Genomic DNA, 14,901 nt, shown 5'->3' with positions numbered 1-14,901 from the left:
TTAGACATCATTTGACAGCCTGTGAAATGCTGATTGCCTCACATCACAGACTGTAAAGATGGCATTTGATGAATGTTTGATGCGGTGCAGCTGTAAACACAGTTGGCAGCTGCAACGGGTGCTTTTTGGGGCTGATAGAATCCTGGTCTCCCCAGATGAGAGCAGGACAGGGTCAGAACCAGCTCCAGAGGTCCCTCGAGAGCACCTGTGAGGTGCCGCCACGGACGGGGCTATTAACCAGAATACCAGCACGGCCAGGATCAAAGCCATAATCAGCACCGTCATAATTATTCTTGTTAACACCGTCCCTGAAAATGACATGTTTGGACCTGTGTAGGTTTACTGCAATGCAGCCTCGCCCTTGCAAGTGTCAGGAAGAGTGAGAAGTATGTACGTGCATCTGAAAAGTTGTTCTAGTTTCTTCTCTGCATCTGTTTTCTCTCTTGTCAGAAAAAGAAAAAAGTTGGAGGATTGTATGTGGCTTGTGTGGCCTTGGAGGAGTGGGTTACAGAAGTCCCTTGGGGAATACACTCTTCAACTCCATGGCTGTGGGAGTTCTCACGGAGTCTGCAGTGGGAATGTACTTTAGCAGGGAGAGAGATAGCGAAGTAGAAAAAGACAGAGCCCTTGATGGTATGTGTGAGTGTTTTGAAAATATTCTGGGATCAATTAATTATTAAACAATAGGACATCAGTATCTGCAAACAATTCCACAATGTCTTCAGATATGCCACAGTCGGTACTGCTACAGTACTGTGTAGGCAGAGAATGACAGCGTGTCAGTTGACAGCATTGGGGGCTATCCGGATGCACTGTAACCTTGAGACACATCCTGCTTTCATAAGAATTAATAAGACTTTCTCTGGCTACATCTAATCATCTAGAGAATCAGCTGCGAAAACATACATTGTAGCTAAACAATTTCATATTGAGAAAATATATTTATTTTCCATTTCTTTTCATTTATTCTTTTTTTTATTTGATTCCTTTGTTCTTTTTACTAGATCAAGTAGAATAATAATGATTGTGTCCGTGGCCAGCAGGGAAGGTTGAGATGAGTAACAACTGCCCAGCACCAGAGAGTGTACTGCAGCGCTGCTTTGTCTGTGTCTGCGTATCGCCTTCATCCTGTGCTTATTTCCAGCCCAGATGAAGTGTGCTCCGTGTTTAACCCTGTTGTGTGTGCGGTATCATAATGACTGCCTCTAACACACGCGCCACCTTCCCAGTCACAGAGGACAGGTCTCCCCAGGCAGCGGAGCGTGCGACCCGGCCGCCCCTGTGTGTGGCTGTACCAGGGCAGGCCTCGGCCCCGGCCCTGCCGCGCTAACGTGTCTGTGAGCCGTGCTGACAGGGAGAGCGAGTCCACACCATGCCACTCCCTCCCCACCTCCTCAGGGGAAAAGGCTCGCATAGCGGATCTGTCACCCAGGAGGTCGCTCAGTGTTAACGCTCCCGACACGGATTAAACACTCATGGCCAGTGCTAGAGCGCAGGGTCGGAGTAGCCACCACTGACAGGCTCCACAGGCCCCCCCCCCCCCTGACCGCTCGGCCCCGGCCCCCTGCTCCAGCCCCCTGCTCCAGACCCCTGCTCCAGCCCTGGCATGTGTCAGACAGGCAGGGAAACATAGGCCAGAGCTGGCCTGTGAGCAAATGCTAATACTGTGACTCGCACAACCACCTTTCCACAGCCCTGATAAAGAACCACTATCAGTGTTGTACCGTGTTGAATATGCGACCATTACTAACCTCAGCATTTCCTTCCATATATCTTCAGTAGGAAACATTCTATTTAGACATTTTATTTATTTATACATATTTTATTTATTTATACATATTTTATTTGTATAAATAAATATTTCAGTTAATAACTTTTATATTGTGTAAATTAATTTGCCAAAATATCATAGATTATTTTGAGTTATTTTATTACATTACAAATGCATATAAATAAAACCTAAATATTTGCCACCATATATTTTTAATGAGTCATAAATAGATATAGAACTTATATATATGAGGCTCTAACCAATCAGAGTGTGAAAAGTAATGGTTTATTGTTTGTAGAACCAGAGCTGCTACAGCAGATACAGGCATGCTCGAGAGGGAGATGAGATTTCCCCTTTATCGCTCTCAGTAGAACGCTCTCTCTCTCTCTCTCTCTCTCTCTCTCTCTCTCTCTCTCTCTCTCTCTCTCTCTCTCTCTCTCTCTCTCTCTCTCTCGCTCCCTAGTTGATAAGACTTGAGCTGAGCGTATGTGAAATATTTATTCAGAGTTCGCTCCGAGCACCATGGCTGCCCACACACTTTACCTGCCCTGCAGAGAAATCTTATCTGGGCTTCCTCTGCTTCCGACACCCCCTGAAAGCCTGTCCTCACACTGGCCCGAGCTCACCACAAATTACATGTCTCATTGCTCTGCGTTTACAACTGCTTTCAAGGCTGCCTCTCTGGTCCCCAACATTAGCCCTCAGCCAGACTCTCTGTTCCAGCCTGGCTGAAAAAAAGGCCTGTGTGAGCTGAACAGCCACTGGGGCCTTTGATTCATTATTAATCTCCTTTTTTGTATTTTAATTGAGGAAGCAATGCCGATTACTCCTACTGGCCTTGATTTCACCCCAAAAAAAGTAATTATTCAAGGTTTTCTACCTCTTTTAAAATGTAGCGATTTGTTCTTTACTTCATGCATGCGTGTTTTGTGAGTGAATGTGTGCATGTACAAATACACTCACTCGTTCACTCACTGACTCACACACAGGCACACACACCCTGCAGCAGCCTGTAGTCAGTCTTGTTAAACTCTCTCAGCTACGCTCATGCTATCTGGCATCCATCCACAGCCCCCATGACTGACCCTCATAATGCTAGCTGGCTCTCTCTTTGCTTTGTTTAGTTTTCCAAGCGCAACTGAACAGAAACACCAGATAGACACAGACAGGATACCAATCGCAATTGTTTATATACCGTAATTGCTGTATTTTCAATATGGCATTCTATGGTATTTAAAACAAGCACGTTCTGGCACCATGTTCAGTAAAATAACATGCATCTTTTCCTGATATGTTTTGTCTGCAAGAAGTGAAAATGACAGTGCATTAATCAGCGTGGCTGGTTTGGCTTGTGTACAGTAAATGTTTACATTGTGCATTGTGGTGCACTCGTGAAGCAGTTGGCTGCCTTGTCGTCGAGTGTCGAGGCTGTCACTCAGTCGTCTGGGTTGGTAGACAGGCCCCGCCCCCCTCCTCCATTAATCAATTTGCAGCCTGGTAGAAACTCTTGGTGAGGGTGTCTTTGTCCTTTTGTTCCCACTGCATTCCCCCCACCCCCTCCAGGGAGCGAGTGGGTGGTGGTATAGCTGCCATGCTTGCTAAGCTTTAAGAGTTATTTTATTCACACTTTTAATCGCTGAGTGCTTTATTATTAGGTGCTAGTTTCTGCCGGCCAGGGGATCTGCATGAGAAGGCGCAGAATGCATTTAGTGGAATCATATTAATGGCACTATAAAACAAATCTGTCAGCCTGTTCTTAACCCTGCTGGCAGAGTGGCTCTGCCCGAGGTCGGCCCTTCTCCAGGCGTTTACAGGTGGCTAAGGAGAGTGCATCTCCATCACCTACTCCACCACACACTAATAGTTTTATTAATTCATTCTTTTTTTCCCCTCCCTCCTCCTCCTCGACACCCCGTGCATAATCACGCAGGCATTTTTCAGCTAAATGGTGTTTGTCAAGGGAGGTTTCCTACATTAGAGGCACTCCTCCCAGACTTACAGTACATACCAACACTTGTTCAATTACGAGTCGTTCATTACCCAATTCTGCTGTGTGTAAACCTAGACGCTCAGGTAGATCATTAATTATTAGGTCCCCTGCTTTTCTGTGTGTTGCTTTACGTTCTTCTGGTGAAATAAATGACTGTTTTACCACCCATGTAACGTATTAGCGTTGTAGTGTTTTGGAGCTTTGAGGTTCCTGTTGTCATACGGTGTGTAATTTGTTGAGGGATGAATAAAATAAATAAAAGCAACTTGGCTCTCAAGACTGAAATAGGGCCCAACTTTGAGGGCAATTAAAAGGTGGATTATTTTCAATATAAATTTACACTTAAGCCTGACAGGTTGCACTTTGTCCGTGGCAGACTTTAATCACTCAGCTCCCTGCTAATAAAACATAAACCACTTAGCGCGGAATTAGTTCCGTCTACATTTCACAGAAGCCACGGAGAATGTGAGCAGACAAGGGAAAGGTATAGCTCTGCCTCAGCTCATTAATGAGGGATATCTGACGGGCCAGTCACAGTCTGTGCTCCTGAGTGAAGGAACCGGAGAAGCTTTCCCAGATGTTCATAGGAAGGTTTTTATTAGTGTTGAGAAAGAAAAAAAGGCCATGTAAAAATCCTACACACACAGGCTGAGACGCTGTGAGGGAGGAATTGAGGAGATATTTCTGACAGTTTTGGTTTAGACCCTCATTTAGGCGCTCAGTTTAGACACAAGGCATTGTATTTCTGTAGGCTTTTATCTTGTCCACCAAGCCAGTGTGCGGCAAGCAAAAATTTGCATTAGTGGGCGATTATGAATACCTGTGACAGATTCTCAGTGCCGACTCCCTGGGAGGAAATGAATTGGCTCCCTCTGTTGACTTGCACAGGAAGACAGAGACCAGGCAATTAGACTTTAGTGGTTAATGTAGCAGCTTTTGCAGGGAGGGCAAGAGGTTGAACATTCCTGCTGGGCTCATGTCAGTTTCCAGGCACATTCCTTTCCTCCTCCTCTCTTTTCCTCTTTTTTTCCAAAGAATGCTCTGGATATGACAGGCTACCTGTCCGCCAGCCTGCTGAATTCCTCAGGGGTGAAAAGAGCGTTGCTGTAGAATAGTCTCCTGGGAATGGAGGTGACAACATATGACGTAGGTTATTCATAACCGAGAGGCGAAACGGTGCAGCTACCTCTCGCATCATGCATATTCATTGTTTACCTTTGATTTCCCCCACCAGCTTTAGTAAGTGGCTGCATTATTCAAATGAGTCGTTATGTAGAAATAACGGTAACATATTGTTAATATTATCACTTCACATCTCGGTCGTTCCACTGTGCTCCTTTACAACTCTCTGTTTCCCCCGATGTTATTGAGCCTGGGTAACCTAGGATGGGTTGAAGCCCTGGGTTGCGAGAGCACTGGGGTGTTGTGTGCATTACACATGGTTCATGTTTCCCTCGTGGCTGTTTGAACCCAAGCGTGGCGTGTCAGGCACTAGGTAGACCGAGCCCTAAGCAAGAGGGCTGGATGCTGGCTGGTTTGACAGGGCCAGTCTGCTGTTTACAGGGCAACAAAGGAGGCCCGAAGGCCCCACCACTTCACATCTTGTCTCAGGCCCATGTCTAACATATTGTTTTTACTATAAGTAGCCTCCAGCAGGTTTGACTGAGGGCTGAGACCGCACGGTATGCTGTTGTAGCTGCAACTGGGCAAGCGGTGTCTTTCCACAGGGTACAGGTTAGGTGAAGAAAGGTATTTTGTGTTTGAATGATTTTTTTTCAAGTGCTTTTGAAATTGAACACGAGAGAGGTGTTTTGAGTCCTTTGAAGGATTTTAGGGAGAAAAATTAATTACACACATTTAATTAGAGGAACAACACTAAATATGCATGATGGGAATTTGTGTTTTAAATGTGTGTGGAATGAGTACAGTGTGTAAGTGCCATTCACATAATTATATCATAATAGATTTAAAAGATTCAACTTTGTGGGACTCCTTTTTTTTTCCGGGCCTGTCAGCCTGCTTGTGTGATCCTCCTCGCACATCTCTGACAATTTCGGTTTGAGACAGACTCATTAGGCTGTCACTAAATGGGTTTAAATGCTGCCGTCCAATTAGTGCTCTGCTGTGAAGTGCAGTGGGTGTTGTGCTGCGTGCTTAGCGCCGCTCCTTTACAGAATTATGAGGGATTACTCATCCAGTGTGATCCATCTTATTTCTACCAGGGGTCTTGGCTTTTCTCAGTATCGGCGCCGTGGAGGGGGTAAACGTTGCAAAGGCTCTTCCAGTCGCCATATGTGCCTAGTCACAGTCAGACAGCCTGGATGCCTCCAAGTCTATGAGGATTTGATGTGCTCGTAAGGAGACAGGACGCCGTGACTATCCCTGTCGTACGTCCTGTTCTGCTCAAAGGCATATTGCCAGCGCTGAGTTATCGGTGTAAATAAATAGGATTTGGGGGATATTAAAAGTTGTCCCTGAATGTCTGTCACTTCCCCACCACTAAATCCGTGTGGCCACGGCATGCAGAGTGGCGTGTCTTTGCAGTCTGCTGCGCAGTGCCATAGGGGCTCGGGTGCCAGCAAAAAACATTATGGCTTGTTTTGGTCGAGAGGCATGCTGGGATTTCCGTAGTAGGGTGGTTTTTCCCGTTACGTCTGGGCACGGTTCGGGTCCGTGGTCGAAGAGGTCGGTGGAACATGTCTGGTTGTTCGGGGCTGTGCCACCCTGTGCCAGTATGGGGCCTTGCCACGCGTCTGCTCATGTTCTGTGCTGTCTTTCAGATGTTTGTGCTGACCGTGTGGCACTGGGAGCTCTTCATGCTGCCCCTCTTCCTTCTCCTGCTCGTTGGCTGGAACTATGTCCAGATCACACTGGGCAGGATCAGCTCCAACCAGGACCTGGTAAGTGTTGTCATCCACACGACACCTTTCTCCCCATACACACGTCCCCCATACCTTACATATACTGTACGTGTCACAGACACACTGCTAACTCCACATGCCTGCCTGGCATGTGCATTTCTGTAATACAATACACTACACATACGAGACTACGGCATACTGCATGACCCTCACAACAATATCGAATCAATATGTGTTCTTTTTTTATCCTAGTCTTATTAATTTTTTGAAGCATCTAACAATGCAGTGTCAATGCAGCACACAGCGTACCATTCACAGCCGCTGTTGTAAACAGAGGGTGTGGAGTCCATTCTCAGGATGGTACGGCTCTCTCACCTCTCTCCGTGGTTATGGAAATCAAGTCTTCCCCCCTTCCCGTGTCTGTAAAGGTTAATGCTGTTCACACTTCTCACTGCCCTCCAATCTCACTGCGTTGTAAAGCCATCTTGACGGCCAGGCGTCGGCCTGCTCGCATCCCCTCCCCGGAGCCACAGCCCCGGCCCCCTCATTGTGTTTGTGGCTCCTGGCGGTGATGGCGTCCCTGGGCAATGTTAAAGCCAGGGTTCACCCTCATATCCAGCGTAGAGCCTCTGTCAACCTCTGTGTGACTCTCTGGCCAAGCACTAACACAGCCTCTGTTCCCAGGCAATGTCACAGTGAGCAGCTCTACGGGGTCAGGGATGAGTTGATGTAAAGTGATCTAGGAAACAGCATCCAAATTAAATGTGGGGCTCTTTTTTTCCCCTTCTTCTTCTTTCCTCTTTCTGTTGGTCTGTGTGTTTATGTTGTGCAGAAATGAGATTGCTTTGCTGTGACAGTGCTCTTGTGAGGAGGGCCTTCGGTCACCTCTTCTTTTGTGTGAGGTCACCCCTGTGATGCAGTCTCTATGGAAACAGGCCTCTCCCAATAGGGGTGTATGTACTAGTGGAGAATTTCATTACAAGGTGTTTGTTAAAAATGCTCCAGTGCCCATGTGCCCCTGTCCCTTTTGCTACACCCTCTCTCCTTTCTCTCCTCTAGGTGAACATGACCATGGCCGACGAAGAGGAGGAAGATGAGAAGGTAGCTTATTTTCTTTTCTTCTAAACGGTCTAAAATAACAATGTGTTTTGCTATGGCAGATTTACAATATCCGGTTGAGACTCTTCTAAAGTTAGATGGAAAATAAATTCTCAGAAGCCTTTTTTCCCTTTCTTTTCTTTTTTTTTTTACCTAAGAATAGAACAGCATTTCATGCATTCCAAATTAGGACACTATCTAGTGTGTGAAACAGTAACACCATGTGAACAAACACATCTCCCGCATGCTCTTTATTCTGTTCCCCTGGGGATTCAGTATCTCTCTCTGCTAATGTGCTCTGCTGCAGTGTCCCAGCCTTTTGAAACTCTATAAATCAACGTTAAACTGCATCATTAATTGAAGTTTGCCAGCCATTGGGAATATTAGCAGCCAGTGAAGATTTTTCACCAGACTTTTCTAAACGGGATGGTAACTACAAGAATGACCTTTGGCTACAATAACAAATCAAGCTAAGTGCAATAGTACAGCCGTAGAGAGGAGAATATTAGGATCCCACTCTGAAAACGATCACTCACTTATGCGCTCCCTTCTCAGGAAATAATAATGACTTTATGTAAGTCATCTTTCATCTCAATGTGATTCTCCTGAAGAGTAACTGATATCAAAATACTGTAGCTATTATGATAACTCTCCCTAAAAACTGTGGATCCCCAGAGTGTAGGCCTATATCCTATATTTACTTAGAAGTGTGTCCCACCGGTAGACAGAGCAGTGTTAACGGGCTCTGTGGGTTATTGCTTTATGGTGGGGAAGTGAGGAAGAGTGGGACTGCTGCAAAGCCTCCCAGCTATGACCCCCTACTGCTGTGTGACTAGACCCCGGATTCATATCCATAATGTGCTCAATATATTCTGTTGTGATGACCTAGGGCTACCTTCACCTATGGAGGAGAACATCCTGCGTTTCAAACGCTGGCTCCATCAACTGAATCCCCTCTGAAAGCTCAGGCTAATTCATGTATGAAGCTCTTATGATATGTGTGCATACACGCTAAACTGCACTGGGTTAGCATTGATATCTTGGGAGGGAAAACAAACTGGATGGAGGCTATGTTGTATGAGTATTTGTAAATGGCGAGTTATTTTTATGCAGGAAGTTTACATAATGTCACTACTTCACAGGTCTTAATTCCTATGTTTACACAATGGTTTCTATGCTACAAGCTCTCAAGCTTCATAATGTTGGCTTTTAGTTCCTTGCTTTTTATGATAGTTAGACGAAAGCTGTACCATTTTCAAACGGCGGTAAAAAAGAAAAGAAAAAAGAATGTTAAATGCATGTCTTTGGGTTGCAGAACTCCGTTTCTGGACCTTGAAGTCGCTAGTGAAAGCTTTACCGTGAGCCTCGTAAGCCCATTCACACTATGTGGAAATTAAATATCTCCTTTCATTTACTAATTAAGCAGTCACCCATGTTTGTTTTAAGCTGTCAGCTTTAATTTAAAGTGGCTTTTCTGAAAGTCTTGTTATGGTTTCGCCGTCACTTAAATGTGATATCATGCCGCAGATCAAGCCGTGTAGCTTTACACTTCATATCAAAGCTTCTTTGGAAATATTTGGGGTTAAAAAGTGATCAGTGTTAAAATATTATGACTTCAAAAGCACAGTTTTTTCCCCATAATCCTTTGGTTAGGATGTGAATAAAGGCTAGTCCCTCTGAGAAGGTTATGATTACCACTCAAATATGTTTTTTTTTTCCCCATTCCTGTTTTCCCCTGGAGGAAGGGAAAATGTAAACCTCCGCTGGAGAACTTGGAATGTGAGGCATGACGTTAAAGAGAGACGAAAGGCAAGGCTCTGTTACAGCAGGGATAATACAGAACAGATCCTCTCTCGCTGAACAAATCTGTCCTCAGGGAAAGAGACAGCTTACAAATGATCTGTGGGCAAAGTGACTTCCCTTTGGCCTTAGGTATCAATGGTGCAGATATACAATATTTAATCATAAAATAGAGAAACGGAGAAGCAAAACAACCACATAGATCTCCATCACAAATGAGCAGGGGAGATGAAACAACCCTGCCACATCCCCCGGCTAGCTGGCTGGCTGGCTAGTCTGGGGGAGCAGCACTCCTCAGGTCCTGCCCAGGGGACTGGAGGGGCTGGAGGGGGAGGGGGGTCTGAAGGGGAACTAGCGAGGGGAGGGGTGGAAGGGGGTGTCAGATTGTGCTGGAGGGTCACTTTCTCTCACCCCTCAGACCATACTCACCTCTGGGTCACCTTCAACACAGCAGTCAGACAGACTGCCCATGTCTCCGTGTTGTTTACCGTGGGAGGCGCTGCATAATGCACCCTCTAACACAGACGGAGACTGCGGTGGAGGCAGCACTTTTGTTTTGTGCATCCATTTGTCTGCTGCCCCATTTTAGTTGCGAGAATCGATGCCAGAACAGGTGTCTTTCATTAAGATGCGCATTTCTCCCCTTTGTGAAATAAGTCACTAGGAAATATTCAGTCATGTTTGAATGCATATTCAAATCTGGTTCCTTTTATTCAAATGAAAGCAATGTTAAATGAGCTTTTTCCAGCTTCTGATAATGCCCGCCATGCCTGTGAGAGTACATTTCCTATTTACCTTTGTGCAGGAGATCAAATCTCTTCTTCATTACACTGCCTTAAATGGTAGCTTTTACAATTTTATCTGAAATGAGAATATGATTTGACACAGGTTTTCTAATCAGTAGACATTTAGAATTCATGTAGCCCATCCCTTGGCTACCCATCCTTTTTCACTTCAGAGGGAGCTGTTTTATTTATTTTTGTTTTCTAGGAGCCCTGAGCCGTTTTGTACAGGACTGAAAAGGGAAATGAACAAAGATAAATAGAATATCATCAAATGAGTAATGCAGGGAGGACTTCCAATTCTCGTCACTAAGGAGATGGAGGACTTCAAGGGTCTTAAGGGAGATGAATGACGATAATCATGAGAGCTTGTTGATGCATACTTTAGAGAAGGCCTATATCTTTTGGTCATTCTCCCCCTTCAAATAAAAGCGGCGCAGTGTTTTCGTTTCTCCCCTTTTTTCCCCTGGCTGGGCTAGCTAAATTTACCTCGCGCGTGTATCTGTTGCAGTTAAATAACAGTTCCTATCTCTTATTAGATTTAAATTCTAATTTGTGTAAGAGGGGGCCTAAACAAGTTTAGATAGGGATATGAAAGGGAATCTGAGCCTAACTGATGAGGCTCCATATCCAGCCAGCTATCATTTCCCCACGCACAGCTCTTTCAGTCCATCAGGAGCGCACAGACATGGATCTTAATGGCTTTTAGCGGGCGCACACAGTTTCCCCTGCTCTCAATGAGAGCTCAGGAGAAAGAGCTCAATTAACACCTAATGTGAAGTAAAGGATCTGCATGCACATTAGACAGAGGTTGAAGGTCCCTTTTGCCCCTAATGCAGTGATATGTAGGAAAGTGATGTCTGCTAAAATGATGCAAAAGGGTAGCGCCCTTTTTTCCATGACAGGGGGGGGGATGAGATGAGATAATCCCTTTGTGGATCTCTCTAAGAGGGCATTTTCAAGATGTTTTCTCCTTTTTTGGACAAGAACGAACATCCTGTCTGTGCCTCCAGAGCAGAGCTGGGTGGAGAGGCTCTCGTGGTGTGGGAATGGCTCTCTTCCTGCACCTCGCTGTCGTGGAGGAGGCTGGGGACTGACAGTAGGGAGTCTCTATGCAGGCGGACAACTGTTTTTTCCCAGGGGCTGCCTCACCAGGCTCTGATGAAGGCATTCTGTCTGGACGCTGTCAGTGAGCCGGGGACTGCGACTGGCTTTTAACACAAACACAGACATCCGCATAGTGTTAGAGTCCATCAGACGGCTCCTTCCCCCCCCCCCCCCCTCCCCCCCCCTCGCACTCGCTCTCCCCTTTTCCCTCGTCCTCTGTCATCATTCCTGTCATTATTTCCTTCTTTTGATGTGAGGCTTCTCAGCCCTCCTTAGCTTGCATTACACGCGTTACCTCCAGCCCTCTCTCCCTCCCTGTGGAAGGCTTCAAGGCTTCAAGGCTTGCTCTGTGCCGTTACCTGCGCTGATGTGATCTTTTTCAACTGTAGACAAGCTTGAGAATAACTCCCTTTTCTCCCCCTGAAATTGACTTCTCGCTAAGCCAGGTCTATCTGCAGTACCACGAGAGGTGTACGGTATCACGTCCAGTAAAACCATTATGCGTTTGCATCATTTTCAAAATGAAGGCTACGGTATTGTATTGTGCGGTGTGTTGGCTATAGCAGGGAAGCTCATTCACATGTGACAAGAGCCACATGTAAGTGAGAATGTACTGTAGCCAGTGATTCCAGCCAGTGTTCAGGGGTGGCAGAGCTCACATAGAGACACGCCCCAGAGGTGTGAGGACAGGGTGGGAGGTGGGGGAGATAGGATTGCATGAACAAGCCCAAACCCGCCCTGTGAAAACCAGCGAATTTGAAGTCTTATAAGTTGTGAACCTCCTGCACTCACTGTCTGGGTCGTCTCAGCTGCCTGATTGCTGATGGCCATTTTTGTCTATTTTTCATCCTCTAGTGGATCTTTGATTGTGCTGTGCGTGTGTAACACTGCCATTGTGTATAGCGGACAAAGGCAGAAATCTTGCAGCCATCTACATAACAGCTTTTCAACAGTGAATCTATCTCATTTTCAAAAGCATCGTCTGAAGAGAAATAGAGTTTGCTCATTATAGGCTATTCAATAGATGAATTACTCATGATAGCACAGACAAGATAAACTGGTTTACTGTCTGCTTTTTACCCAATGTGTACAGTTCTTCATCAGGGCTCTCTGTGTATTTTTAGGAATCCGGGAAAAAAGGTTTGATGGAAAAAATCCATATGGTGCAGGAGATAGTCATCACTGTCCAAAACATTTTAGACGAAATTGCGAGCGTGGGAGAAAGAATCAAGAAGTAAGTTAAGCATTTCAGGCTTTGCCCATCCCTCTGGCAGCTGCATCTTGCCTCAGTGCTGAATGTTCATGATCATTTATTTTGCTGCAATATTTCTTTCACAGCACTTTCAACTGGTCTGTACCCTTCCTGTCCTGTCTTGCCTGTCTGGTTCTCTTTGTGGCAACGACAGCGTTATACTACATCCCACTGCGCTACATCGTGTTGATATGGGGTAAGCAACATCCAGAATCCCTTGACGTTCTTATTTGAAAGTTCTACTCCGTTGTTACCGGAACAACGAAAGCATATGGTTCATAGTTTGTATATTTAACCCTGTGTGAATGCAGCTCCGCCTGTTCTCAAGTCATGGAAGCATTCAGCCATCCCCACACCTCTGCAGATGCCCAGAGATCAGACAACTGCAGAGGCACAGTCTGCTTTGCTCAGTGTGGGCTGCAAGCGAGGCCGTTAGCAGCCAGGCTCCGGGTGTGTGTGTGTGTTTGGAAACAAAGCAGAGGGAGAACATCATGTGGTATATAATACATGATGTCCTTGGGCAGTCTCCACCAGGAGCCTCTCATTATCTGCTGTAGTCATTTGGAGGTAGACGGTTGTCTCAGCGGTCAGAGGAAGACGCTGGCCCTGAACAGCCTGTCCTCCTCCAGCTGTTATCCCACAACCACGGCAGCTCCACGCTGCCTCCAACACTAATCGATAATAAAAGATGATATCAAACAAAAGCACACTCTCCGAAACCCTCTCCAGCCTTCCCAGTTAACCCCCATCTCGATGGTTGCAAGGCAAACGTTTCAAGTTGTTGTACATATTTACGTCCTGAGGTTCTTTGTCTGCACGTTGAGGTAAATTGCTGTTGCAAGCTGTGAATAGAACGGTCCCATTACAGACCAAGCTCAGCCGAATGTGTATTTCTCTCTGGTACAGAAGCACATGAGGAGGAAACATATGTGTACCAGAATCATCAGTAATGGCGAAGATTAGAATGAATAAAATAGACCATTTCTGCTGGAAGAGTGACTCCTTTCATCCTGGGATAGGGGGTGTTGGGAGTAGCTTGGAGTGTTGGTGTTATAAGTACAACACTGCAAAGGACCTGGCTTGCCTTTGGCTGTAGACACAAACCTGTGTGCGTCAGTAAACCCACACAACTGTGTGGGTGTGTGTGTGTGTGTGTGCACGCACTTGCTTTCTGAATTACAGCTTTCTATTAAGCGACTTATCTATTTAGGTTCGAACCTATCCATTTCATTGTCCGTATCTCATTGACATGCCTCAGATATAATGTTGTTGTTGGGGATCAATAGAAATAGCATCACAAGGTACAATTTCACACACACACCGGTGAACGCACCGCGATAACGGCTAGCGGGACTCTTTTTTCCTCCATGGAAAAACATTGCAGTCAGGATGACACCTTTATTTATTAATGCATTCTCGTTTTCACAGGCGTTAACAAATTTACCAAGAAGCTGCGCAGCCCCTATGCCATTGACAATAATGAAATACTGGATTTCCTCAAGAGGGTGCCTTCAGATGTTCAAATGGTAAGGGTCCAATTTTACATACAGATAGAGGGAGGGAATTCCCAATAGATATCTGCATTATTTGCTCCAACAGAATTCCCAAGTGTTGCGAAAACATATCCTCTTCCTTTGTTTGATTATTAATGGACTCACGCCTTTAAGGCACCTCTAGTCCAATTATTTCTCTGTGTGGATTGATGCGGTGGCCCCGATGCCTGGATGGGGTCGACTCTGATCTGTCCTCCGCCATATCGCTCCAGCCATGTCCGTGATTAGCAGTTTTGTCTGCCTCTGATACAGCGCTGTGACACAGAGGCTCGTGATTGGCCAGGGGCCGGTTGCGGGCCCCTGCAACCCCGGCTGGTGTGCTAAGCTCTGTGTCAGCTGAGAGGCTCTGACGTGGCCCCCCTCACATCAGGGCGGGGGAGTCAATTAATGTAGTCGTGAGCCCCCGCCGTCCCGCTGGGTGCCATATGTGATCATATATTAGCCATGGCTGATATGTCATTTGCGGTTACATCACAGGGCGGAGAGGAGCTGCCAGAGTGTTGTAAGTGACGCTGGGTGTTCATCCGCTCTCTGTTCTCTCACCACGACCCGTGCGTGGGCAGGAAGCGGAGCCCCACACAGAGCCTTCCTCTCCCAGGTACTCGACAGACAGCGTTCAGCCAGGATACGTGACTGTCTGGATCTGGAAAGAAACTCTAACCCCCCCAGCCCCTTCTCTCTGCTCAG

At 46.1% G+C, this 14,901-nt stretch overlaps 1 protein-coding gene across 1 annotated transcript in view; it reads left to right on the top strand.

Annotated features, from left to right (window-relative positions):
* mctp2a (multiple C2 domains, transmembrane 2a) overlaps positions 1 to 14,901 on the top strand; it is a 37,789-nt gene that overhangs the window by 18,673 nt on the left and 4,215 nt on the right. The window contains exons 19-23 of the mRNA XM_062461656.1: positions 6,542 to 6,661; positions 7,682 to 7,723; positions 12,534 to 12,643; positions 12,748 to 12,857; positions 14,090 to 14,187. Of these exons, the coding sequence (XP_062317640.1) occupies positions 6,542 to 6,661; positions 7,682 to 7,723; positions 12,534 to 12,643; positions 12,748 to 12,857; positions 14,090 to 14,187 (480 nt within the window). The remainder of the gene's footprint in view (positions 1 to 6,541; positions 6,662 to 7,681; positions 7,724 to 12,533; positions 12,644 to 12,747; positions 12,858 to 14,089; positions 14,188 to 14,901) is intronic.

This window comes from Osmerus eperlanus, chromosome 5 (genome assembly GCF_963692335.1).
Source record: "Osmerus eperlanus chromosome 5, fOsmEpe2.1, whole genome shotgun sequence".
Taxonomy (NCBI): domain Eukaryota; kingdom Metazoa; phylum Chordata; class Actinopteri; order Osmeriformes; family Osmeridae; genus Osmerus; species Osmerus eperlanus.
This window is presented reverse-complemented; position numbering and strand designations above follow the sequence as displayed.